General features: G+C 47.0%; 1 protein-coding gene across 3 annotated transcripts in view; it reads right to left on the reverse strand.

Annotated features, from left to right (window-relative positions):
• The window catches only part of LOC147101681 (SH2 domain-containing protein 3C-like), a 160,052-nt gene that overhangs the window by 59,788 nt on the left and 87,013 nt on the right, over positions 1-13,251 (reverse strand). For 2 of the 3 annotated variants that reach the window (XM_085965481.1, XM_085965482.1), the window contains one exon: positions 9,784-9,823. In XM_085965481.1, coding sequence (XP_085821607.1) covers positions 9,784-9,823 — 40 coding nt within the window. Of the gene's footprint in view, positions 1-9,783; positions 9,824-10,948; positions 11,308-13,251 lie in introns of those variants that run through there. The other variant, XM_085965484.1, reaches the window with a different exon arrangement.

A 13,251-nucleotide genomic window follows, 5' to 3' on the forward strand; every position in this document is an offset into this window, starting at 1 on the left:
TGACAGGTTTGAATTGTCGGCAGGAGGTGGCAGCTTTATTTTTCCTTGAAATTGGTATCATGGTGCGGAAACCAGTGACGTTTAAATGGGAAGATTGTCATTTATTTTCCAAAGGGCTCAGCAGCTCTCCAGTACTTCATCCAAGTGGCCATTCTTCAGTTGTGATCCAAGACAGTGGCTGGCTATTCAGTAATCACAGCCGCGCTCAATACTGTCCTCCTCTTACAACAACAACAACAACTTGTATTTAGATAGCACCTTTAACGTAGTTAAACATCCAAGGCGCTGCACAGGAGTATTATAAAACAACAATAGTGACACCGAGCCACATAAAGAGAAATTAGGGCAGGTGACTAAAAGCTTGGTCAGAGAGGTAGGTTTTAAGGAGCATCTTAAAGGAGGAAAGAGAGGTAGAGAGGCGGAGAGGTTTAGGCAGGGAATTCCAGAGCTTAGAGCCTAGGCAACAGAAGGCACGGCCACCAAAGGTTGAGCGATTATAATCAGGGATGCTCAAGAGGGCAGAATTAGAGGAGCGCAGATATCTCGGGGAGTTGTGGTGCTGGAGGAGGTTACAGAGATAGGGAGGGGCGAGGCCATGGAGGGATTTGCAAACAAGGATGAGAATTTGGAAATCAAGGTGCTGCTTATCCAGGAGCCAATGTAGGTCAGTGAGCACAGGGCTGATGGGCAAATGGGACTTGGTGCGAGTTAGGACATGGGCAGTCGAGTTTCGGATGACCTCAAGTTTACGTTAAGGCCAGCATTCATTGCCCATCCCTAGTTGATCTTGAGAAAGTGGTGGTGAGCAGTCTTCTTAAACTGCTGCAGTCCGTCTGTTAGGGAGGGAGTTCCAGGATTTTGACCCAGCGCTGATGAAGGAACAGCGATATATTTCCAAGTCAGGATGGTGTGTGACTTGGAGGGGAACTTGGGAGGTGATGGTCTTCCCATGCACCTGTTGCCCGTATCCTTCTCGGTGGTAGATGGCGCAGGTTTGGGAGGTGCTGCCAAAGAAGCCTTGGTGAGTTGCTGCAGTGCATCTTGTAGATGGTACACACTGTAGCCACTGTGCGCCCGGTGATGGAAGGAGTGGATCTTTACGGTGGTGGACGGGGTGCCGATCAAGCGGGCTGTTTTGTCCTAGATCTTGGTGGATGTGCCCAGACTGTGCTGGCTCTTGCTCACCCTGCCATGACTCCTTTGAGTCATAGAGTCATAGATTTATACAGCACAGAAAGAGGCCCTTCAGCCCATCGTGTCCACACCAGCCATCAAGCCCTGTCTATTCTAATCCCATTTTCCAGGTTCGTAGCCTTGTATGCTATGGCATTTCAAGTGCTCATCTAAATGCTTCTTGAATGTTGTGAGGGTTCCTGCCTCTACCATCCTTTCAGGCAGTGAGTTCCAGATTCCAACCACCCTCTGGGTGAAAAAGTTTTTCCTCAAATCCCCTCTAAACCTCCTGCCCCTTACCTTGAAACTATGCCCCCTGGTTATTGACCCCTTTACTAAGGGGAAAAGTTCCTTTCCATCTACCCTATCTATGCCCCTCATAATTTTGTACACCTCAATCAGGTCCCCCCTCAGCCTTCTCTGCTCTAAGGAAAACAACCCCAGCCTGTCCAGTCTCTCTTCATAGCTGAAGCGCTCCAGCCCAGGTAACATCCTGGTGAATCTCCTCTGCACCGTCTCCAGTGCAATCACATCCTTCCTATAGTGTGATGACCAGAACTGCACACAGTATTCCAGCTGTGGCCTAACTAGCGTTTTGTACAGCCCCATCATAACCTCCCTGCTCTTATATTCTATGCCTCGGCTAATGAAGGCAAGTATCCCATATGCCTTCCTGTCCTGCTGCCTTCAGGGATCTATGTACATGCACACCAAGATCCCTCTGATCCTCTGACCTTCTTAGGGTCCTCCCATTCATTGTGTATTCCCTTGCCTTGTTAGTCCTCCCAAAATGCATCACCTCACACTTTGATGCAGTGTCACCGAACGCATGGCCCACTGCGATTGAGACGTGCCCAAGGAAGCCATCAACATTACGGTTGGTCGGGCATTGACCTGTCCTAATGATGCTAATGGGTCGGCCACCCCGGCTTCCTTTGGAAAGAGGCGCCTCCACATCCGCCAGAACAATGTCTGGCCATCTCTGTCTGCGGATGTGGGTACCGGCGGGTGGGCACAGCGCGGTTGTGATATCCCGTAGCGGCAGGTGAGATTCAGTGCCACAAAGGGGGAAAATTACCAGGCCTGGCATGACCGTCTGGTTTAAAAGCCAATTAATGTGACTGCTGTTTCCCAGAGCTACCGTCCCCTTAACATAACACGGCCACAAACTGAAATCAATCTGCACTTGCAGCTGGGTAGATAAGTAGGAGGAGGACGAGCACATCAGTAAAACAGCAAGGCTGCAAGATGTGAGAATCTGCCAGCCTTAATTATGATGGAGACAGGATAGGGGGAAAAAAAGTGACACAATTCAATCAGGTTAACCTAACGAGCTCGGGAGGTGCCGGGGTCGTCAGGATACAGCAAGTGTCGCTCTGCAGATTTCCTCTGAAAGGTCTTGCTTTTCCCTCCTCCCGCACACTGTGTTCCCGATGATCAAGGCCATTTCCTCTTTACGCCTCCCTCCCGTCCCCACCTCGGTCGGACGTGTGACCGCCCTGAACTGCAAGCGCTGCCGAGAGTCAAATCAGTTCAGGACGGTACAATCTCCAAAGAGGAAACAAAAATAAAAATGACACGGACATTCCCAAAGAGGCATAAAAGTCAGGTGCGTGGATGCCATCTCTTGTTTGAATGATATTACCTCCGAAGCAGGTCCAGGATCATTAAATAATGATCAGACTTTATTAACAGATAGGGGCCGGGTTTCCACCATTCATCACCGGGGGCAGGCAGGAGAGGATTTACAGGTGTAGATCTTTTTCACTATCGAGTTTCATTTTACAGATAAAGCATGACAGGTCAGGCTGTGAGCTACAGCCCAAACTCCCAGTGACATTTACATTCCAGGTGCCAAAGGGGGAGCATCCCACTCACAGTGCAACAGGATCTTGCTCCCAATCAGAGCTCTGATTTAGTGACCATGTACATTACAACAGTGACTACACTTCAAAAAAGTACTTCATTGCCCGTAAAGCGCTTTGGCATGTCCTGAGGTCGTGAAAGGCGCTATAGAAATGCAAATCCTTTCTTTATGTAGAACCCAAAGCCTTTCCACCATCTACAAGGCACAAGTAAGGAGTGTGATGGAATACTCTCCACTTGCCTGGATGAGTGCAACTCCAACAACATTCAAGAAGCTCGGCACCATCCAGGACAAAGCAGCCCGCTTGATTGGCACCCCATCCACCACCTTAAACATTCACTCCCTCCACCACTGGCTGCAGTGTGTACCATCTACAAGATGCACTGCAGCAACTCGCCAAGGCTTCTTCGGCAGCACCTCCCAAACCCGCAACCTCTTCCACTTAGAAGGACAAGGGCAGCAGGCGCATGGGAACACCACCAGCTCCAAGTTCCCCTCCAAGTCACACACCATCCTGACTTAGAAGTATATCACCGATCCTTCATCGTTGCTGGGTCAAAATCCTGGAACTCCCTACCTAACAGTACTTTTACCACACGGACTGCAGCGGTTCAAGAAGGCTCAGCACCAACTTCTCAATGGCAACTAGGGATGGACAATAAATACTGGCCTCACCAACGATGCCCACATCCCATAAATGAATTTTTAAAAAGCCACAGCCCAATCACAGCACTCAAAATATAAGAAATGTCATTTAGCAACTCAATGTTTTGATAGATGGAGAGTAGAGGCAGCCCAGGAAAGAAAGACTTGCATTTATATAGCGCCTTTCACCGGATGTCTCAAAGTGCTTTACAGCCAATTAAATACTTTCAGAGTGTAGTCACTTTTGTAATGTGGGAAATGCGGCAGCCAATTTGCTCACAGCAAGCTCCCACAATCAGCAATGTGATAATGACCAGATAATCTGTTTCTGTGATGTTGATTGAGGGATAAATATTGGCCAGGACACCGGGGATAACTCCCCTGCTCTTCTTCGAGATAGTGGCCATGGAATCTTTTACGTCCACCTGAGAGAGCAGATGGGGCCTCGGTTTAATGTCTCATCCGAAAGACGGCACCTCTGACAGTGCAGCACTCCCTCGGCGCTGCACTGGAGTGTCAGCCTAGTCTCTGGAGTGGGTCTTGAACCCACAACCTTCTGACTCAGAGGCGAGGGTGCTACCCACAGAGCCACAGCCGACACTGTGGGAGCAGTCAGATTGTGGAGAATTGCCCCCTAATGTGACACCACCAGCACTCCTGATTAATGATGTTGCTGGAGCAGAACTTCACAATGTAAGGTATGCAAAATATTGCACTCCCAGACTGCCCTCCAACCAACAAACAAGGGGTAACTGCAAGGTAGCGATGGGTGTCCAGTGTTCTCCCTTTGAAATATTAGAGATTAATTGCAGGACAATCCATTGACATATCCCGCTCTTTTAAGGCAGCTATCTGCTTTAATTTAGGCCCAGCCCCTCCTCATTAAGATATTGCAGAAAAGTTTACCCATGGCATGTTGCAGTGACAGGTTGCCATGGAGCTATACTTGATGAATGATGGGATAGCCAAACTGTTTGGAACCCTGATTCCAAAATGGCAGCAACGCCGAAGTTCTAGTTTGAGATCACGTTGAATAAAATCAATTTTTCGAACGTACATTGCTGTAAATAATTTAAAAACAGATTGCTCAGGCAACACCAATTCAGTAAAGTTTTAACGATTTCACCGAGGCAGAGCCCCTCCCAGTTCCTGGAGGTACTTTCTGCTCACTTCCTGAGATCTCAAGTCTTTTATTTTGTTTTTTTTTTGTCTCGGTGCAATTAATGAAATGGACTTTCACACCCACACAGCTGTCCCACTAGCCAAGCTCCCCAGAACCTCAAAGGAAACACCCCACCCCATCTCTCGCCACCTCAACCGTTAGCAGCCCCCGAGGGATACTGAAGACCTACCCAGTAATCCCGCTGTATACATCAGACGCAGGAGCCAGTAATCCCTGCAGCTTTGCACCCAGTGCTTTTCTACCAGAGTCTCCCTGTCTTGTCATTCTGTTTCTCTTGCCTCCTCCTCCCCAAACATCAGGAACACTTCTGTGCACCATGTCTGTGCAGATTCTGTTACACATAACACCCAGAGCAAATCTTCCCCAAACACATGAATTGGACGTGGTCACCAAACTTTTACCATATTTGTAAAAGTAGGAGATGCCTCCGTCTCCGTCTTTGGGAACCTTTTATGAATCAACTACAATTGCCGATGACCCCCCCCCCTCCTCCTCCCTCCGCGTCCCCCAACCTTGACCCTGGATAGTACCAGTGTGCTCACTGTGCCAAAGCCAAACGTTCACACGTAAGGTGCAAAATTCAACAGCAACCTATAAGCGGCAGCGGGAGAGGCACGAGGGACAATGGTCCCGTCAAATGCTGCACACTTCATTAGTCCCACACTATACAGCTCATAAAGTTTATTGGGCCAGGGTAAGGAAGCACCAAATAGACCCAGCTCCATTAAAACCAGCAGGAACCCAGGACAAACATTTACACAAGTCATGATCAGCTCCCCACCCCCATCTCGCACAACACACCGACATCGAGACTACAAGTGAGACCCCATTTATCTTTCCCTTTTTTTGTTTATATTCTCTATTTGCCCCTCCACCCCCTACTCTGGAAGGTGCCAACTCTTGCTGGGATAGGATAGGAACTGACTGCCCTCCTGTAATTCAGCCAAGTGGCTAATTTTTCTATGTGCAAGACTCGCGCACCCCCCCCCCTTTCCTTCGCCCCCACCATTGGCAGCTGTGGTCTTCAGCCGTCTAGACCCTAGGCTCTGGAATTCCCTTCCTAAACCTCTCCACCGTTCACCTCTCTTTTAAGATGCTGCTTAAAGCCTACCTCTTTGGCCAAGCTTTTGGTCACCTGTCCTAATGTAGCTCGGTGTCAATTTTTTGTTCGATTTCGCTCCTGTGAAGCGCCTTGGGTTGATTTACTACATTAAACACGCTGTACAAATGCAGGATGTTGTTGTTGTACACGGTGACTGTTGACTATTTGATTGGGGCCATCACAACTGAGCCAAAACTCAACCCTGTCCTCAGCCAATATCCACACATATGTACTTTCTTGTCTCTCTCGGATCTATTTCACTGGCTTGTGATGGGGAATTGGTATCCTGGCTAATTTGACTTGTTTGCCTTCATTTACCCATTGTAGTTCTTATGGCCACCCTTTGATTGTTACACAAATTGGAATAGTTTCTGCTGTATTGGATATCCTCTAGACTGACTTAGTCTGTCCTGATGTAGCCCGGAAATAGCCCCTGTATCCTCAGCAAGAAAATTCCAATTAAAATTTCTTGATAGAAAAAACCCCACAAACTCTTCAACGGATACTGGAGCAGAGAGCCTCTGTGCTTTGTGTCAAGCTTGTTTGCATTTGGAAACTAAGTGTAAACGTTGTTTGGCCAGGATTTAGTGTGGACTAACAGTGATAGTGCCCTTTTAAGCAAATGTCTTTCACATTGGCATCAGATCACTACATTCCCTCACAGTTGACAGCTAGAAAGCGACAGAGTGCTAACAATCACCGACTGTGTGCTGAGTTCATTCAAACCCTTCATGTTTCCCTTGCTGGGAAACTCTTACAAAAGTTCTCTCTCCCTCTGCCATTCTTTCCAATGCAAAAGAAAGAAAAAAAACCTAGATGGCTTCATTCTTAGAGTTAAGGAGAGAAATAAGAAAAGGCAAAGCAGTGCCAGTGGTTTCAAAATGTTGTGCACAAAGCTCTCTCTTGTTCAAAGCTTGGAGCGATGTAGAACCAAGGCTTCAGCCTAGTGTTTTTGCTCCCATGATTCAGCACCCTCTTCAGCTACTTCTACCCATTCAACTCCCAAATCAGTGGGTCCCATTAATCCTCTCTCTTCATTGAACTTTCTTGTCTCTCTCGAATCTATTTATACCACAATCATCGGGACTTTGCTGAACTTTCCCCTCTTGTTCTACCTACACACTGTCCAAAGCCCTCTTGCCCCTCCCTGCAACCTCATCATTATTCAAATCAAGACTCACTGCACCTTCTCAATACTGTGGAACTCCTCGCCTCCCTCCACCCATCCTCTTACAACAAGCTTTAACCCAAGCTTGGGGTCATTTAGTCACTCCTTGATTTATCTCATCTTCTCTCCTACTCTTTTCAACCTAGGTGGTGTCCTGCACTATGGGGCCTTGGTCCTTCCCTTGGATTTCCCCAATAAGAACAAATTGGTGCAATATTCAAGGTTTTGGTGAGCTTGACCTTAAATCAAACTCAATATATCTGATAAAAATCTGAAAGCAGATTGGAAATAGAATTTGTTAAACACTTTTGTGAATGCCTTATGTTCTACTTGAAAGTTCGTATTTGAGTTAACAAGCTGCTTGAAGAAATGATGTCATGACATGCTAAACCTTTATAAAACATTGGTTAGGCCTCAGCAGGAGTATTGTGTCCAATTCTGGGCACTGCACTTTAGGAAGGATGTCAAGGCCTTGGAGAGGGTGCAGAGGAGATTTACTGGAATGGTACCAGGGATGATGGACTTCAGTTATGTGGAGGGACTGGAGAAAGTGGGGTTGTTCTCCTTAGAGCAGAGATGGTTAAGAGGAGATTTGATAGAGGTGTTCAAAATCAAGAATGGTTTTGATAGAGTAAATAAAGAGAAACTGTTTCCTGTGGCAAAAGGGTCGGTAACCGGAGGACACAGATTTAAGGAAATTGGCAAAAGAACCATGAGGAAACTTTTTATTACACAGCAAGCTGTTGTGATCTGGAATGCACTGCCTGAAAGGGCGGTGGAAGCAGAGCCAATAGTAACTTTCAGAAGAGAATTGGATAAATACTTGATGGGAAAATAGTACAGGGCTAGGGGGAAAGAGCATGGGGAGTAGGATTAAATGGATAGCTCTACCAAAGAGCCAGTACAAGCACGATGGGCTGAATCGCCTCTTTCTGTGCTGTATCATTGCATGATTCTACGACAGGGGAAGCTGCTGAATGGGGATATCTCACCCAGTCATCCAATTTGTTAAATACCTTACACACTCTGGTAACGTTATAATTAAGTTGCTTGTTTGAGGCCTGAGTGTCATTGATTGACAGTTGAGACTCTCAGATATATATATATATATATATATATGTTTGTAATTGAACAGTATTTGGCTGGCTGACTAGATCCCTTTGAGGGAGAGTCTTTTGCTGAGGTCCATTTACTGGTAACCAGTCCCCATCACAATATCAGCAGGCGAAAGGAGGTACAACGTTGACACCCTTGTGTTGAAACAGCTGGCAATGTTACAAACCTGAATAATCCATAGAATGGCTGTGCCCGACTCAGAACGTGGGGCAGAGGACTCTGCTGCAATTTACTAACGTTTACCATTCTATGAACAGGATCAACTTCCCCTTTAAAATAATAGTGAGCACCAGACCGTCAGTGTGAACATATTGTGGCCTGCGGTGGGTAGACACTAATGATGCTCTTACTATAATTACAATCAATGATCACAGCTCCACCTCTTTTTCTGAGCCAGAACGCAATGTGGGTGTGTATCTAGGTAGCACACACCTCTCATTTGTTCCATCTATTCTTTTCTTTCTCTCTGTCTCTCCCTCATTTACTCCCTCTGTCCCCATCTCATTGATAACTCTACCTCATTCTCTATTCCTAAGAGGGATGGTGAGACAGAGGTCCACATACAATATATCCCACAGTAAATATAATAATCCTTCTGCCATTAACTATAGTAAACTAACAATACGAGAACAAGTGGTGTTGCCTGAATACTGGGGCTAAATACACAGTATGAATGAAGGCCATTATCTACATTCAACTGGAGCCATTCCTCACAGGCGATGCAGTACACATTAGGGTTGACTGGCTATTACAGACCACACGATAAAAATCAGCGTACGCATTCAGTGCTTGACAACACTAAATAAAAACCATTCAGTCATCAGAGTTATGATGTGCCAGGCAGACCTTATTCACAGGGAGTCGCTTCCGAGTGTTTATTTAAAAAGCCTTTCTGTCAATTTTTTCTCCTGAAGGTGCTGACTGTGCTGGGTACAGTTTCACAGCAATTAACCACTCTCCAGCACCTCACCAGAGTGGCCATTCTTCGTGTGTGAACCTAGACGGACAGTGTCGGAGGGCTATTGGGACATGGGGTGGTGGCATATCTGAGGTTGGTGCTGTTATCACCTGGAGTGTTGTGCACTCCCCAGCAGGAGGCAGTGGATGATGGTCAGGAGCAGGGAGCCTCGGCCGATCCTCGCCCCTCCCCAGCCCATGGCACTGAGGCCAATTCTAGTGCTCCTGGCCCTGTTGAGATGAAGTAACTCGGCGCGGTTGAGTTAATTGGTCTCAACAGACGCAGTTGTAAGGGAACCTAGGACCTTCTGGTCTGATGGCTCAGCCCCACACAGGGGAAGAGAGCTACCACTGAGATGTCATCGAGTTTTCATGTTGAGCGACTAATCTGTTGAAGCAGCGACAAAGGGGAATTTAATCACTAGTCAGCCATTAGGGTCAGGGAGATTGGTCACTAAAAATTTCAAAACAATCAATGGCCAAGCCCCACTTCTGAGGGATGCTAGTGCGTAAACAGGATGTTAGCTCCACGGAGCACTGCGGCCCTTCAGGAAAGCACAAGCTGCTCTTACCTTGACATATTCCGACTTGGAATCCATGTTCTGTAGGTTACTGTGGAGAGAGAAAAAAAAGTAAAATAAATTATTTTAGCGCAGCCAGGATAAGACAGACAATGGCTATGGATGGCTGTGAAGCCATTGGCATTGGGAAGGTGACTCAGTGAATTGGAGAACCAACGTACAGCGCCCGGAGGGGCGGAGAGGATGCCAGGCACTGCTCCAGAGGGATGGAGGCAAAACTCACAGGAAGTTGCACCAAGACCCTGTAACCTCCCTCCTGGTGGCCTAGAGTAGAGCAGCATTGGAGTATTACATAGAATTACATAGAATATACAGCACAGAAACAGGCCATTCAGCCCAACTAATCTGTGCTGGTGTTTATACTCCACCTGAGTCTCCTCCCATTCCACCTACCTCATCTCAGCCTTTCAGCATATCTTTCTATTCCCTTTTCTCTCATGTACTCGTCTAGTTTCCTTTTGAAAGCATCTAAGAAGGGGACAGAAGCCTTATGAACAGATCATCCACTTGCCCTCTTAACCTGGGGAGACTATAGGAGAGAGAAAAATTGTGGGGGAGGAGAGAAAATTAAAGGATAAACACCATCAACATTTCTCCTCTCCTCACCCACCCAGAGAATCCAATGTTTCCGTGATCTTGAATTCAACCAGTTCACACAACAGTCCCTTAAATTATATAAACAGCCCCCCCACCCCACCCCGCCATGAAACATTTAAGATTCTGAAGGGGATTGACAGGGTCGATGTTGAGAGATTGTTCCCCTGGCTGGAGAGTCTGGAACTAGGGGGCATAGTCTCAGGATAAGGGAGCGACCATTTAAGACTGAGATGAGGAGGAATTTCTTCACTCAGAGGGTTGTGAATCTTTGGAATTCTCTACCCCAAAGGGCTGTGGATGCTGAGTCGTTGAGTATATTCAAGGCTGAGATGGATAGATTTTTGGACTCTAGGGGAATCAAGGGATATGGAGATCAGGTGGGAAAGTGGAGTTGAGGTCGAAGATCAGCCATGATCTCATTGAATGGCGGAGCAGGCTCGAGGGGCCATATGGCCCACTCCTGCTCCTAATTCTTATGTCTAATTCATTGTACTTTACGTTTCCCTGTCTTGTTCCCACTAAAGTCCAAACATGCCACCATACATATTCTTGCCCCTACCTGCATTCTCACTGTGTTGAATTCAGGATGCATCATAGAGTCTTCTACCAAAATCATAGAACTCCTCACATCGCTCAGCAATCCCGTCACCCTACAGCTACAGGCTCTAATACCCAAAAGTGGAAATACCCAACCATTACTGTCGACTGTCGTCTTCCTCGTTCCTATTCTTGTTGATCTCGGTGGTATCTTGTGTCATGTTCCTCAGCCTTTCATCTTGGTTTCTCAGTTTTAAAAAGAATTCATTCAGTTTAATTCCTGAACTTGGGCAGGAGCTGGGAATTGCTTTAGGCTTGGCTCTTACGATGAAAGAGATGATACACACCGTTCTTGGAAACAACTGGCACAGCAAACTCACAATGAATCAAGAGAGTCGAGCGCTACTCTTATTTTCTCTTTGTAAACCCAAAGGGGAGGGGAGGCCTGTTTATTAATGATAGTCCTGGGATTGCACTCGCACTTCCAGCTATTCAAACTCTGTGTTCCACATTGATCTGGGAACGGAATCTGGGACCGACGTTTGGACAGAACTGTTTCCTCCCGAGCTTCCTGACCTGATTACTCATTTCGTCTTTCAGCGAGGGGGATTCCAGCCTTTAAAGGAGTATTGCTATCTTGTAGGGAGTTTCGTAGGATTCTAATAGTGACCTAATAGAGGCCTTCAAAATTATGAAGGGGTTTGATAGGATAGAGGTAGAAATTATACTTCCAATTGTGGGACAGACCAAAACTAAGAGTCATAAATATGAAAAAGTCACCAATAAATCTAATAGGGAATTCAGGAGAAACTTCTTTACCCAGAGAGCGGTTAGAATGTGGAACTCGCTACCACAAGGGGTGGTTGAGGCAAATAGTATAGATGCATTTAAGGGGAAACTAGATAAGCAGATGAGGGAGAAAGGAATAGAAGGTTATACTGATGGGGTTAGATGAAGAGGGGTGGGAGGAGGCTCGTGTGGAGCATAAATGCCAGCAATGACCAGTTGGGCCGAACGGCCTGTTTCTGTGCTGGAGACTTGATATAATTCTATGTTGTGCCAGTCCTGAGCTATGCATGATGATGGGATCAGTGAGACGGTGACATCATCACATCTGCCACAGAGGTGCATATGGATCAAAATGTTGTCTCCGAAATTCTGGGCATGAAACACACACAAGACCAGCTCAGTGCAAACTGCCAACATGGTGGATACCAAATGGAATTTTCAGAACTGCCCCTTTACGTTCTTCATTAAGATGACATCAGAGATCTTTAAATATCGGAACAAATAGTTCACATGTGATGGAGTGTGCGTAAGCCTGTCTCTTCACAGCCGTTACTGGGAAAGGTCACTCCCCAGGGGAAGAAATAATGTCCAGTTTTGGCTGACCTGAAACACAAAACCGTTGGCCTGACACAGCTCCTTCTGACCCCGGTCCTCTCCCCCCCCACCCAATCCAATCCACTGCATAGCTGAGCTATTTGGACAAGGAAGCTGCCAGACTTGGTCTCTGGTCGATGCTGAGTTTGCTGACTGATCAGATTTGCTTTAGAAGTTGTACGATCTATAATTGGCCTCAGCACCACCCCCCGCGGGAGGTAGGAGGGAGCCCCGCTCCTGACCGTAGCCAGTGTCTGCGTCTAGACATCAGGTGAGGACAGGATTAAGGCTCAAAGCTGAAGAGTGCACACTCAGTTTCAGGTACTCGGGGGCGGTCAGGGTGCTTGTGGAACCCGAACGCAGCAAGATTCAGCGCTTTATAAGAGGAGATAAGAAAACTGGAGGAGGGAAAACCCACTGTAACACCCAGCACCGTCCTTTCTGAAGGCACCGACTCTTATTGCTCGAAATAAGGATATTTTGACGGGTTGAAATTTCCAAGGAATGAATTTTTCTCGAGCACTCCTACCTCACAACTGTTACTGATCAATAACAAATGGTTTTCACGTGATTTAGGTTACGGGGTACTCTTGTTGTTTGAACCAAAAAAAAAACCAAATTGGACTGTAAACAAAAGTTCAACTAAAACTTAACAAATCAAATTAAAATTTGGTTTTCCGGGTTGTTGATGCACTCCAGTCCCCGCGGCGCCCACCGGTCGCGGAAAAACTCAAGCACACCGGCGGACACCGCGTGCTCCATCTCCAGAGCCACCCGGGCGCGAACATGGCCGCGGAAGAGAGGCAGGCAATCTGGCTGGACGAGCCCCTCGACCGCCCGCTGCCTGGACCAATTGATGGCTCTCTTGGCCAGGCCCAGGAGCAGTCCTACGAGGAGGTCCTCCAACCTGCCCGCTCCCCTTCGCACCGGGTGACCGTAGAT

This window comes from Somniosus microcephalus, chromosome 23, assembly GCF_052327205.1.
Source record: "Somniosus microcephalus isolate GS21.2 chromosome 23, FLI_Smic_1.0, whole genome shotgun sequence".
Lineage (NCBI taxonomy): Eukaryota > Metazoa > Chordata > Chondrichthyes > Squaliformes > Somniosidae > Somniosus > Somniosus microcephalus.